This window comes from Theropithecus gelada, chromosome 3 (genome assembly GCF_003255815.1).
Source record: "Theropithecus gelada isolate Dixy chromosome 3, Tgel_1.0, whole genome shotgun sequence".
Lineage (NCBI taxonomy): Eukaryota > Metazoa > Chordata > Mammalia > Primates > Cercopithecidae > Theropithecus > Theropithecus gelada.
In genome coordinates, this window is record NC_037670.1 from 92,114,664 (window position 1) to 92,129,981 (window position 15,318).

The 15,318-nt window shown below is 37.7% G+C and overlaps 1 protein-coding gene across 1 annotated transcript in view; it reads right to left on the reverse strand.

Annotated features, from left to right (window-relative positions):
- ABCB5 (ATP binding cassette subfamily B member 5) overlaps nt 1-15,318 on the reverse strand; it is a 126,510-nt gene that overhangs the window by 84,033 nt on the left and 27,159 nt on the right. The window contains exons 12-13 of the mRNA XM_025379557.1: nt 14,617-14,820; nt 7,514-7,684 (exon numbers count right to left, since the gene is read on the reverse strand). Coding sequence (XP_025235342.1) covers nt 7,514-7,684; nt 14,617-14,820 — 375 coding nt within the window. The remainder of the gene's footprint in view (nt 1-7,513; nt 7,685-14,616; nt 14,821-15,318) is intronic.

A 15,318-nucleotide genomic window follows, 5' to 3' on the forward strand; every position in this document is an offset into this window, starting at 1 on the left:
TGGGGCTCATCGGTCACATGTGCTCCATGATGCAGTGCTGTTATCGTCAACCTTTTTTTTTTTATTTTGGGATGGAGTTTTGCTCTTGTTGCCCAGGCTGGAGTGCAATGGCATGATCTCGGCTCACCGCAACTTCCACCTCCTGGGTTCAAGCGATTCTCCTGCCACAGCCTATCGAGTAGCTGGGATTACAGGCATGTGCCACCATGCCCGGCTAATTTTTAATTTTTAGTAGAGACGGGGTTTCTCCACGTTGGTCAGGATGGTCTCGAACTCCCAATCCACCTGCCTCGGGCTCCCAAAGTGCTGGGATTACAGGCATGAGCCACTACGCCTGGCCCAACCTTTTTTTTTTTTTTAACTGCAAAATCCTTTCAACAAAAGCTCATCTGGAAGCTTATATATCTATATCTATATGTATATTTATATCTATCTATCTATCTATCTATCTATCTATCTATCTATCTATCCATCCATCCATATCTCATCCAGATAAATGGATCGGTGCACTGCTTGAATTGGCGGGGGAGTCGAGGGTACAGCCCTACCTGCTTTTCCACCTCACCTCACCACCTCTCTCACTACTTGAGAGGCTCCTTGGAGACCCTAGTACCCTAGTACTCCAAGAATACAGTCTGAGAACTTCTCACTACTCTTCAGTGTCTTTTCTTTTAGGGTATCAAATTTTAGCTGGTCATCTTTTATAATAAGGTCACCATGGTAGCTGAAAGGGAAACACAGCCTTTTGTCTCTTAACTACCTGACTGTGATGTTGAAAGCCAATTGGCTTAGTGTTCTTCCGGGTCGACATGGGTTCCAGGGCTCAACAATGTGGGGTTACTGTCAGACCACCTCACTGGTCTGAGAATGCTTTCTTTTTTGTCAAGTAGGATGACAAATAGCAAAATATCAGGAACTTAGAAGTCACTTTTAATGTGTGATTCACCTGCTCCTTGACCCTTCTTTCCAACTTGCAGAAATCCACTCATGTGAATGCATGAATGCTTGGGTTAAGACCCTTTAGAAAAGAAACACTTTCAAAATCTAAACTCTGCTAAAATGAAGCCAAATGTACTACCTAATTAGGAATGTGAAATAATAACATAATAATAGTAAAATGTTTTCTTTTTATGGCCTGGAATCTCTTCATTGTCACTTCTAAATAAGTTAACATGAAAATTAAGAATTGGAGATAACAAAATTATTTATCATCATTTAATACCTTTTCTCTTCATTGAACTTTTAAAAAATCATTTTATTATTTTCTTTACAGACAAAGTCTTGCTACGTTGCCCAGCTGGTACTGAGCTCCTGGTCTCACATAATTCTCCCACCTTAGCCTCCCAAGTAGCTGGGATTACAGTGTGAGCCACCACACCCAGCTTTACTTAACTTTATTAACAAACTAATCATTTAAGCATTTGTGGAGAAATTTGCAAAAAAAAAAAAAAATGATGAAGTAAATGGTGGGTAAGAAGAGAAAATGCTGCAATAATTAGTTTATTTTTTTCCACAAGAGCATAATACCTTACCTACTTTTATTCTTGATAAATAATACATTAAGAGATCACTTATTTGACAGCACTTAGGAAAATCAGTATCTTCTATAGGCATTTTCCTTATTTTGGGAGGAGTGAAAGGCTTAGGAATAATTTTAATTTATAGAAATCACCAAGATGCTTATCCATATCATGGAAAAATATTTTATTATATCTTAGAAGACCTTTTACTATATTCTTTAAAACCTTGAAATGTCCTCCTAAGTAACAGTGACTTAAATTTATAAAAGAGAAATCTACTCGTTATTTATACAATAGTATAAAAATAAACAACTTATGGGAATAAAAGTGGGTTTAACCCACATGAGAGCTTCGATTTGGAGTATGGTTTGAATTTCTTTCCCAAGAAGACAGTGTGAGTGTGGTTTTCGAAAAAAGGCTAGTTGTGTTTTGTTTTTAAAATTGTGGAAAAATATGCATAATACAGAATTTACCATTATAGCCATTTTAAAGGGTAGGATCCTTCTGACTCTGAGAGGCCAAATTCCTCTTTGTCACTATTCTTTTATTTATTAATTTTTTTCACTGTTCTTTTGTACTCAGGCTCAGATTACTATTCTCTCTCTCTCTCTCTCTCTCTCTCTCTCTCCTTTTTGGTAAAAACATGTCTGGCTGGACGCAGTGGTTCACACCTGTAAGCCCAGCACTTTGGGAGGCCGAGGCAGGTGGATCATTTGAGGTCAGGAGTTCGAGACCAGCCTGGCCAACATGGGGAAACCCCATTTCTACCAAAAATATAAAAATTAGCTGGGTGTGGTCATGTGTGCCTGTAATCCCAGCTACTCTGGAGGGTGAGGCAGGAGAATTGCTTGAACCTGAGAGGCAGAGGTTGCAGTGAGCTGAGATCATACCACTGCACTCCAGCCTGGGTAACAGAACAAGATTCCATCTCAAAAAAAAAAAAAAAAAGTGTAACATAAAATTTACAATCTTAATTACATTATTGTGCAACTGTCACCACTACCCATCTCCAGAAATTTTCATCATCTCATGTTGAAATTGTATACCCATTTCTAACTCCCCACTTTCCCCTCCCCCAAGTCCCTAGTAACCACTCTTCTACTTTCCATCTCTGAATTTGACTATTGTATGTATCTCATACTAGCAGAATTAAGCAATATGGATCCTTTTTTGTCAGTTTTATTTCACTTAGGATAATTCTTCAAGGGTTATTCATGTTTTAACATCATCAGAATTTCCTTTTAAAGACTGGTACTATTCTATTGTATGTATATACCACATTTTCTTTATCCTTTTATCTGTCAACAGACATTTGGATTGTTTTCACCTTTTGGCTACTGTAGATGATGCTACTGTGAACACTGGTATACCAATATCTCTTTGAGACACTGCTTTCAATTATTTTGGGCATATACTCAGAAGTGAAATTTCTGGATCAAATGGTAATTCTATGTTTATTAAGAGGGTTGAAGCCTGATCTGGAATCGGTTTTATCTCTACCTCCTGGTAGTGTAATCTTGAAGCAATATAGCCTGGTGGTTACATGAATGAGGCAGAAGGATGACTGGTCCAGATGCTGGCTTCACTGTGCCTAGCTATTACTTAACCTCCCTGTGCTTCAGTGTGTTTTACAGCTCAACTGTAAAACAGGAGAATAAATGTCTTAATCTTATAGGGGTCTTGTGAGAATTAGCTATTATCATCCATTTGTTCCTTTGTTCCATCTAAAATAAGGACCCACAAATGACTTCAGGGGTCTATGAACCCCTCAAGAGTACATGTAAGCCTTTTTGTATAAGTGAATTTGTATACTTTTCTAAAGAGTTATGGTGGTTTATTTTTCCCTTTCTCAATCAGATTCTCAAAGGGGCCCTGATCTATCAAAGGAGAAGAACCATTACTCTAAAAGAAGTTAGTGGCTTAGAATTTAACATCAAGTCCTACAAATGTGAGCTTGATTAAGCAGGTTTATAAAATAACCAATCATGTTTTTCCCATTAGGTAGTCTGTGTGTTACCTTTGATTTTTTGTCTAAATTTCAGCCAAGGAAATTCCCTTGGACAAATTCCCTTTCTGTTCCCAACTATTATAGTGTTGCTATAAATTATTTTTTGAAATTCCAAATACAGAGTGAGATATTTAATTGATACAGACATACAAAATGTGTGTGCATTAGTGTGTGTGTGTGTAAAATTTGCTCTGACTCAACTTCGACTTTGGATAATCACTTCTTAGAATTTAATTTAATCAAGTGGCCCACAGCTTAATGTAATATACCAATTTCCTTATTGTCTAGTCCTCTAAGTATTATAAATACAATGTAAGAGGTCTTGGAGGAAGACCAACAGGGCGCATCATAGGGAGAAAGTACAGTGATGGTTGAGAGATGCCCATGAGGGCTGCAGGAAAGCAACCCTGTATTTTCAAAGAATAATACTGTGATTATAACTCTTCCTACATAATTACCAAAGGGACTTTTTAGAGGTTCTCCATTGATGTGGTGTGGCTGAAATTCCCTTAATAATAATTATGCCTTAGATTTGCATACCACTTTTAACATTTCAAAGAGCTTTCACAGGCTTTATCACAGAATCAGTGTGGGTTTCCTCAGCTTCCCCAGGGCCTGCAGGTGCTCACTGCTGTCTCCTACTAGTGGGGCAGCTTGGAAACCTGCTGCATTGGCACACCAGGTCAAAACCAGTAGCAGAGTGAAACTCACACCCTATGGCAGGAACCTTTATTCCCTGATGCTAGAAATTCTTCTTGATCATTAGTGAAACAAAACTAGTTTGTAGTTATTCTAAATCAAGGAGTCCAGAAAAGAACATTTCAGGTCTCGCCGGGTGCGGTGGCTCACACCTGTAATCCCAGCAGTTTGGGGAGGCCAAGGTGGGCAGATCACGAGGTCAGGAGTTTGAGACCAGCCTGACCAATATGGCGAAACCCCGTCTCTACTAAAAATACAAAAATTAGCTGGGTGTGGTGGCACATGCCTGTAATCCCAGCTACTCAGGAGGCTGAGGCAGGGGAGGTGGAGGTTGCAGTGAGCCAAGATCGCACCACTGCACTCCAGCCTGGGTGATAGAGTGAGACTCAGTCTCCAAAAAAAAAAAAGAAAGAAAGAAAAAAAGAATATTTCTGGTCTTAGAAGTATCCTGGATCACACTCATTGAAGTCCATCCAACAATATCTCTTGGCTGTCTGTCTGTTAGGGGCCAGCATTGCTCTAGAGGTGGGGATGCTGCAGTTAATCAATCAAAGCCTTCACCACCAGAGAGTTTACATTCAAGTGGGGAAAGAGAGACAATCGCAAAATAAACAACATATGCATTGTGTGTTAGCTGATGAAAAGTGCGAGAGTTTTTATGTTTAAGAAGCAGGCATTTTTGGGGAGAATGGTAGGAAGGAAGGTTCCAGAAGGAGCTTGGAACCCAGCTCCATAGAGCCTTGTGCTTACTGTAAGGAATTTGGCTTTTACTTAGAGTGAGGCAGGGAGTTATTGGATGATTTGAAGTAGAAGTGTGATGTCACCAAATTTGCATTTGAATAGCAGCACTTGGCTGCTGTGTTGAGAACAGATTGAAGAGGGCATAGGCTGATGCAGAGTCAGCTACTGCAATAGTCCAAGTGAGGAGAAGGGTGTTAGTGCCTTCATGTTGCTGTTTAGTTAAAATTCACCCCTGCCCTAAGAAATTGCTGACTTGATTTTTTTAATACCATTGATTCGTTTCACAGGTTCTAGAACTTCGTATAAGTGGAAGATAAATGAGTAATGGAGAGGAGGGGGTGGAAGGGATATGTGAGGGCAGGTTGTGGAGCAAAATGGGTATAGATTCTATCACCAGGGAGGAGGGACACATTTCATTATGCCTTTTTTTGTTGGTTAGTGGCTTGCAGGATATTTTGAGCAGCAGAAAATTGCTGTGTGGGTTAGGCTGTGTCATGTAACAGAGTCTGGGGCCTCTTACACAGCTGATCAGGAACAAGACCTGCTGGGTGTCCTACCTTTCTTACCTAAAGCCCACTCCAAGGGCTTGCTTCCATAACTGTCCTCTATGGTGGTGAGTGGAGAGGGCTCTTATGGTGCTACAGCTTCCAGCACCCTGCCTATATTTGAACTCTCCCCTTCTCCATATAAGTCATGTTCCAGTAAGCCAAAGAGTATACAATTAATCTAGTTTACTATGCTACTTTTCATCCTATTGGTTACCCTTTACCCTCACCCAGCAAACCATACATAAAGCAGTTTCACACCTATTTCTACATTGATTTAATCTTTCTCCTTTAAACAGTGGAAAAACAGTGACAGTAAATGAATTTTTGAAATAAGTTATATTCCCCCATAATTCTGCCACACAGCTGTTATTATTTTCATATGTTGCCTTCATTTTTTTCACAGTTACTATTTTGTGTAATTTTGGAATCAGATTACAAACATATGCATTCTTCTTTTTTCACTTTTGATAGATGTTTCATATTAACCAATAAGAAGAACATTTATTTATTATGTCACCAAGCATCTATTTATTTTAAAAGTCTGAACTAGTTTTGATTACCTAAAGTGATTACCAGTGGATGAAAAGACTACGGGCACAACATCAAACCTTCGAAACAATTGGAAAGCCTATTACAATGCATTTTAAAAAATCTTATATAACTGGCCGGGCGCAGAGACTCACACCTGTAATCCCAGCACTTTGGGAGGCCGAGGTGGGCAGATCACCTGAGGTCAGGAGTTTGAGACCAGCCTGGTCAACATGGCAAAACCTTGTCTCTACTAAAAATACAAAAATTAGCTGGGCGTGGTGGCACACACCTGTAATCCCAGCTGCTCGGGAGGCTGAGGCAGGAGAATCGCTTGTACCCAGTGGGCAGAGATTGCAGTGAGCCGAGATCATGCCACTGCACTCCAGCATGGGCGACAGAGTGAGACTTGAATATAGTCTAAATGCAGATCCCTGTCCTAGTTACTAAGTATAAAAAAATGAATAAAACATTAGTCCTGTCTTTGTATTTTCTGTACCAAGATGAACCAAATTGCCGAGGTGTCAACAGTAAATAAAGATTATTTATTTATCACACAAGCAACATGTGGCACTGTTATCATGGGAGGGAAACAAGCGTTCAAACTTGCACAATCTGATTTTCTACTAAATAATAGTGACTACGAGATTTTTCAATAAGCAGTGAACATTTAGCCTGCCAGTATCCGTTTCTGGTTCCATAAAGGCAGCATTAAAAAAAAAAACAACCTGCGATTTTCTTAGAGAAAAAACCACTTAACTCATTTCCAAGCAAATGCAAAGTAAAATGTGCCATTAAGCCTTGTAAGGGGTCTGAAGGCTCTGGTTTATAAAGGAGTCGGGCCATCGAGAAAAGTGTTCAATGGTTTTTCATATCGCCACTGCCAACTCCCCTCCTAGATGCAGTACAATTTGGTGCAGGGCCACAGCTGCATATGGTCTTGAGGTATGTGCAGTAGCTCATAGTCAGCAGGAGGTCAGGGTGAGGTTTGAGGGGCCAGAGCTGTTGAAGGGCGCTGGTTCAAGGTCAGCGATTCTCCACTTGAGGTGAAATTAGGTCAAAATGAATACCTGGGGGTATTCTAAAGAAGAAAAGGGGTTGGAGAAGAGAATCCCACGGGTGTATGTAGAAGAAGCAAAGGATGGGCATGGTTATAATAGTGATGGTAGTGGTGGGCCACTCTGGGGAGGTGGAAAGTGCAAACCTCTTGGAATGCAGGTATAGGCTGGATGACTGCTTGTGTATGAGCCTCATATATATATTTCTAGCACAAACCAACCACCAAATCTCTCTCCTCTAAACCACTTCCTATCGTCATCGCATGAATTCTCACGTGGATGAACATCCTGCCTTCATACCTTAAAGAGGGCTCTGAACTTGAGTAATCTACTACAGATCTGTACTTTCTTGTACTTAGAAATGATAATGAACCAGGAGTATGGAAATAAGAAACGTTTCTGCTCACTTACCTTCTCCAGTGCAGCTTGAACAGCTGACTCACTTTCTGAATCCAAGGCAGAAGTAGCCTCATCTAAAATCAGAATCTTGGGGTTTCGAACTAAGGCACGAGCAATTGCGATCCTCTGTTTCTGCCCTCCACTCATTTGAGCTCCTTTTTCCCCTACCAATGTATTAAATTTCTAATGCAAAATAGGAAAGAAGCACAGAAACAGAAGTCAGCGTGATCAAATGGTTAGAACAGGAAATGACAATCCCAGTTGTGTTTTAATATCAGCTTAATCAGTACTTCAGCCTCTGGGTGCTTATGACTTTTGATTTGTTCTTTGTGAAAACAAACCGCTGTGAAAAAAAGAGCCCGAAGGAGAGAGGACATAAGAAAAATTTGGCTAGGACTAAAATAAATTAGACCGTACTATAATCAAGTGTATTGAGAAAAATTAATAATAATTTAAACTAATGTGAAAATCTCTTTTAGATATTTTTAGAATGCTTTGAAATCTTTAAAAGAACCACTGTAATGCAAATACCTATTTTCTGCAGTGTTTATTAGCAATTTGGTATGTTACCCACAATTTCCTTCCTGGATACTCTGAAAAACAGAATGAAAAAAATTACTGCAAAAACAAACTTTCCCCTAAAACTTTTTTTCCACCTTAAGAGACTTTTTTGGTGTTCTTTTGATTTGTTTTAAAATAAATTTATCTTTAACAAAGCAGATATTTTTTCTTTCATATTTGCGGTAGGGGCAACTTCTAGCACCCGGGAAACATGGCTAGTAATATTCTACTGGGTTACGTCCCTGATTCAAAGTTCATTTCTTCATGGAGATAAATTTAAGTATTCTTTCTAAACCCATAATTTCTAGAGATTGATCTTCACATTTTAAAAAAACAGCCTTGTTGAAGAAATTTATACACAATAAAATGCATCCATTTTAAGGATATAACTCTATGAGTATTGAGAGATGAGTACACCCATGTTACCACCACACTGATAAAGATATAGAACATTTCTGCAGCCCTAGTAGGTTTTCCTCATGTCACTTTTTTCAGTCAAAACCCACACCCTGCCTCCAGATACCCCCGATTTGATTTTTATCACTATACATGAATTTTGCTGAATCTAGAACTTCATGTAAATGAAATCATACAGTATGTACTTCTTTGGCTTGTTTCTTTTACCTAGCGTAATGTTTTTGATATTCATCCGTGTTATATCAGTTGTTCACTCCTATTTATTGCTAAGTAGTGTTCCACACAATGAGAGTTTACCTTGGGTTGCCAGATTTAGCAAAAACACACAACACATAGGAAAACACAAAGCTGTTACATCTGAATTCAGAAAAGCAGTGAATTTTTTTTTTAGTATAAGTATGTTTTATGAAATATTGCTAAAAAATCATTCACTATCTGAAATTCAGATTTAACTGGGAATCCAGTATTTCATCTGGCAACTCTAGATCTATCACAATGTTTCCGGGTGTGGTGGCTCACACCTGTAATCCCAGCACTTTGGGAGGCTGTGGGGGATGGATTGGTTGAAGCCAGGAGTTTGAGACCAGCCTGGGCAACATGGTGAAACCCTGTCTCTACAAAAAATACAAAAATTAGCCAGGTGTAGTGGCATGAGCTACTCAGGAGGCTGAGGTGGAAAGACTGCCTGAGCCTGGGAGCCTGGGAAGTCGAGGCTGCGGTGAGCTGAGACTGTGCATTGCACTCCGCCCTAAGTGGCAGAGTGAGACCCTCTCTCAAAAAGAAAAGAAAAAATAGATCTATCACAATTTGTTTATTCATTCAACTGCTGATGAACACTTAAATTGTTTCCTATTTTTGGCTATTATAAATAAAGCTGCTATGAATATTCATGTACAAGATATTTTTTGTGGTCATGTTTTCATTTCTTTTGAATAAATACCTAGGAATAGAATGCTGAGTCCTAAGTGTATGTTTAACATTATAATAAACTACCAAATTGCTTTCTAAAATGCTTGTACTGATTTCACTTTTATTTCAATGAATGAGAGATCTGATTGCTTACATCATCACCAAAAGTTACATTTGTTAGTCTTTTTAATTTTGGCCATTCTAAGAGGGTAAAATGGTATCTCATTATCGTTTTATTTTAGAGTTCCCTGGTGACTAATAATGTTGCATATTCAATGTATGTATTGTTTATTTGATTCGTTTGTAAAATGTCTGTTCAAGTTTTTGCCCATTTTTAATTTCTATTTTTTGTCTCATCATCAAGCTATAGCAGTTCTTTATACATTCTGGATTCATGTCCTTGTCGGACACTGTATATTATAAATATTTTCTTGTGCTCTGTGTCTTGCCTTTTTGTTTTCTAAATGATGTCTTTTAAAAAGGAGGTTTTAATTTTAATAAACTCCAGTTTATCTTTTTTTATAGTAATGCTTTTCAGTCTAAGAAACTTTTGCCTATCTCAAAGTCACAAAGATATTTTCATAAATTTTAATTTTTGAAGTTTAAGCATTACAATTTTGGTACAAGGTCTATGGCAAATTAATTTTTGTGTGTGATGTAAAGTAAAGGTCACATTTTATTTTTTCCACGAGGATAACCAATTGTTCCAGCACCATTTGTTGAAAAGATATTTCTTTCCCCCACTGAGTTCCATTGGCCTTGTCAAAAATTAACTGATATTTGTGAATCTATTTCTGGTCTCTCTGTTCCATTGTACTGATCTATACAACCATCATTATGCCACTACCACGATCTTAATTGCTGTCTTAAAATTAGATATTTAGGTCCTCCAGCTTTGGTCTTTCTTTCAAAATTGTTTTGGCTATTGTTGGTCTTCTGAATTTCCAAATAGATTTTGGAATCAACATGTCGATTTCTACACATACACATAAAAACTGGTGAGATTTTGATTGATAAAGCATAATATTTGTATATCAACTTGGAGAGAATGCAAATCTTTGAAAATATGAAGTTTCTAAATCAATGAATAAGGTACTTTCTATTTCTTTAGATCTTTTCATGTCTATCAGCATTTTATAGTTTTTACTAGAAGACTTGCACATCTTTCATTAAATTTATTAAGAATTTTGTTTTTTGATGCTATTGTGAATACTGCTTTTTATTTTAACTTCATTTGTAACTGTTGCTGTTATTTAGACATCCAGTTTTTTTTTTTTTTTTTTGGCGGGGGGAGAGCAGTGGGGACACAGTCTTGCTCTTTTGCCCAGGCTGGAGTGCAGTGGCGCCATCTCAGCTCGCTGCAACCTTTGCCTCCTGAGTTCAAGTGATTCTCCTATCTCAGCCTTTCAAGTAGCTGGGATTACAGGTGTGCAACACCACGCCCAGCTAATTTTTTGTATTTTTAGTAGAGGGTTTCGCCATGTTGTCCAGGCTGGTAACAAACTCCTTTCCTCAAGTGATCTGCCCACCTCAGCCTCCCAAAGTGCTGGGATTTCATGCCCAGCTGTTTTTTTGAAATAATTATAGATACACTAAATTTATTTATTTATTTATTTACTATTTATTTATTTATTTTTGAGTGAGTTTTGGTCATTTGTATTTTTCAAGTAATTGACCCTCATCTAAGTTATCAAATTTACAGGCATAACATTGTTGATAATATTTCCTTATTAACCTTTTAATATCCTTAAAATCAATAGCCATGTACCATCTTTCATTCCTGATACTGGTCATTTCTCTTCTTTCTCTCTCTCTTTTTTCAGCTTTGCTACAGTTATACTTTTTTTTTTTAATCTTTTCAGCTTTTGGTTTCAATCATTGCTGTTTTTCAGTTTTGGATTTTACTGATTTCTACTGTGATTTCTATTTACTTAGTCTTGTTTGTTTTAGGTTAATTTGCTCTTCCTTCTCTAGTTTCTCTAGGTGAAAATTAGGGTTGCAGATTGTTGATCTTTTTTCTTTTCTAAAAATAAACATTAAATACGATAAGTTTCTCTCAAAGCAGTACTTTAACTATATCTCACAAATACTAATACATTGCAATTTCATTTTGATTTAGTTCAGAATAGTTTTTAATTTTTCTCGAAATTTCTCTTTTGAGATATGTATTCTTTAGAAGTGCTTTTTGTGATATTTCAAATATTTGTGTAGTTTAATTCTATTATGGTCTGAGAACATATTTTCTATGTTTTCTATTCTTTGAAAGAGCTAAGGTTTTGCTTTGTTTTGATGGCCCAGAATATTGTTTATTTTAGAGAATGTTCCATGTGCACTTGAGAAGAGTGTATTCTGCTATTGTTGGCTGGAATGTCCTATAAATGCCAGTGAAATCTAGTTGCTTGATAGTATTGTTCATTTATAGTCTTACTAATATTACACCTATATATTCTATCAAGCACTGAAGGCCTCAAGTAAAGTTGTGGATTTGTCTTTCTCCTTTCAGATGTATCAATTTTTTGCTTCATGTATTTTGAAGCCCTTTTCTTAAAGAATAAACATTTAGGATTATGTTTCTTGCATACAAGCCATATTTTTCTGTTTCTTTGCACGTCTGGTTTTTGTAAATGATGTACTGAGTACTGTGATTGTTGTGTTGAAGATATCTGAGTTCTGTTTTCTTCTGAAAAATAAACAGTGCCAATTTTTGTCATGGTAGGCAACTCAAGCACTGACTGATCTTGAACTTGTGCAATCTTCATTTTAAGTTTCCTTGGGGTGAATTTGGAGAAAGCCACGTAACTTGTCAGAACACAACCTCCAAAACCTCTCTCCTCTGGGCATCTTGTCATGGCTTGGTCTCAGGGTTTGTTAGGGCAGGTAGATCTTACTCTAAGGTGTGGTCATGACTCCTAAGGTGTGGCTTTTTTAGTGTTTTAGCTACTTACCGGGGGTGTTACAAAGGTGTTAATGTGATCTCTCCATTCCAGCTGGGCTGCACTTTCAACACCCCCACAGCACTGCCTGACTTCTATCCAGTGTTCTGCTTGCAGCTTTATGGCTGCCACTCTCTGGTAAGCCTTGGGTAGGTAGTCTTATCCTCAGACAAGGATTCCTGAGGGATGCCCACACAGACATGGCCTTTTGCCCCTGCCTCATTGCCACAGGTGATCTCTTATCACCTTTCCAGCTGCCCAAGCTTCCCTAAAATTTGATCTTTGCCTTTCAGCTCAGTGTTACCAGACAGAATTCACGGAGTACCCTTATGAGATTCCTCTTTGTTAGGAATCAGTCTTTCATTACCTCTCATCCAATGACTGCCCTTGGCTTCATATGTTTTACCCAATTTCATGGTTGTTTATGAGTGAAAGGCTAACCAGTATCAGCTAATTATTATACATTAATTTTAAAATCTGTGTATAAGGGAAGTAATGCTATACTTTTTTTTTAACAATAGCATCCCCCAATTTTTCACCTATCGAAATTAGCCACTTCTGGAACTTTTATTCATTATTGTGCTTCCTCATTTTTCTGGTTAACTATGGCTGTGGAATTTAGTTTTTATCATGATAAGCTACTATCTTTAGTTTATTTGGGTTATATCTCCTGAATTTATTATTAGATTTATAGCAAGGGACATCTTTGTGTAGTAGTGGGCTTTTGGTAAAAGCAAGTAGTAACTTACAGGGTATGATTTAAGAGGTACCAAAAAGCTCCCTAATCTAAGTAGGAAACGAGAGCACTGACGTTTTAAGGAAAGGAGGTCATTGAAAGGGGCAAAACATCAACAAAAGGAAATGTGTATTCCCAACAATTTAAGAATCACCTTCAATCTTTAATGATTTTGTTGGCCTAAATATGTCCTAATTATGATCCTAAATAATGGGGACAAGAGATAATTAGTGGCATAACAAATTCTTTAAATTAGAAAATAAGAATAAAATTATTACAATCCATCAAATGTGGTTTGTGAAATATGCCCATTAAAATAAACATTTTTGTTATTGTGACCCTCTGGGATGGTGGAATTTTATATGTATTTTAATTACAAATCTCATCCTTTCATATGTCACAAGGTGCTCCCCACAACAATTTCAGCGGATGCTGAGGATCTAATACTTTAGGAAATATAAAAAAATGGCTTTATAGCACCCTACTAATTCTAAATACCCTCTAAGATCTCATAAGTCTGGTTAGCAAGAATTTTAGCTTACTATATTGCTTTCCAAATATGATTTCACTTTTTTGGGGACTATATTGCTTTCCAAATATGATTTCACTTTTTTTTTTTCCCCGCAATGTCTCATTCTGTTGCCCAGGTTGGAGTGCAGTGCTGGGAACTCAGCTCACTGCAACTCCACCTCCCAGGTTCAAGCAATTCTCCTGCCTCAGCCTCCCTAGTAGCTGGGACTATAGGCATGCACCACCACGCCTGGCTAATTTTTTTGTCTTTTTAGTAAAGACAGGGTTTCACCATGTTGGCCAAGCTGATGTCAAACTCCTAACCTCAGGTATCTGCCCACCTCGGCCTCCCAAAGTGCTGGGATTACATGCGTGAGCCACCGCACCTGGCCTGATTTCACATTTTTTATGCAATGCTAGCTTCCTGTGCTTTAAAAAATGATCCTAGTTTTTCTTGTGGTTTGTCACAGAACTAATCTGATTGTGTGTATGACTTTCCCACTCTCAGCCACAAGATGGCCTCGCAAATAAACATTTTAGACATAATTTCTCAGCTTGGCCTGATGATTTTGTTTCATATTTCTTTGCTATGCTTTAACATATCTTTCATTTTTTCCCTTTTCATTTGCAGAACAAAATATGATTTTCAATCTGGCCTTTCAATGATGCATTTCTTCTTTTGGTTGTTACTATGCATTCTTCTCTATAGATGTTTCATACAGGGGTGTCCAATCTTTTGGCTTCCCTGGGCCACACTGAAAGAAGAATTGTCTTGGGCCACACATTAAATACACTAAAATTAACAATAGTGATAAGATTAAAAAAATCACAAAAAAAATCTCATAATGTCTCTTAAGAAAGTTTACAAATTTGTGTTGGACCGCATTCAAAGCCATCTTGTGCACTGGTTGGACAAGCTTGTTCTAGGACAATCTGGAATTTAATCACACCCCTACTATTCTGCATCAGTTGTTGTTTCAATACCTTATATTGGAATATTGCAGTGCTGCCACCATAAGCTAAGGACACAGGCTGCACAGTGTACTCACATTAGGAAACTCCATGATAAAATCATAAGCATTTGCTTCCCTTGCTGCTCTCTCCATCTCTTCATCAGTCACATCATCTCGTCCATACTTGATATTGTTACTGATGGTGGTCCCAAACAAAACAGGCTCTTGACTAACCACTCCAATATGTTCTCGATAATGCCGCACATTTAGAGCTCTGATGTCATTCTCATCTACCGTGATCTGTCAATCCAAAGAATGAACCATGTTGTGATGCCTTTTACTGTATTGATTTTAGGGTCTTTCATACTAGACCAAAATATAAACTGAGAAGTAGCATATTTTAGAAATGAAAGACTGACTATATTTTGATAAAATATTTATAACATATATATTGTCCATAGGCTTGTTCTGGTAGATGGGCACCAACAAAACTGCAAAAGGATAATTGGCTTAAAACATTGCCAGATCATCTGATTATCCTTATTCTAAGATCTACAAGTTAGATATTATAAAGATATATATTCTAGGTTCCACAAATGTTATTATGTAGACACATACAAAAAACTTCAGTTTTGGATGTGGCCCTTACGTTTCTTCTAGGAAATAGCCTTCATTATTTCAACACCTCACACCTCTGCAAAAGACAAAAGTGTCTCCTATTCATTGCTATACATAATAATAAGTGACCTCTGTGTTCTCCCCAGGTGGTGCCATTGCCAATTACCCCAACATATTCCA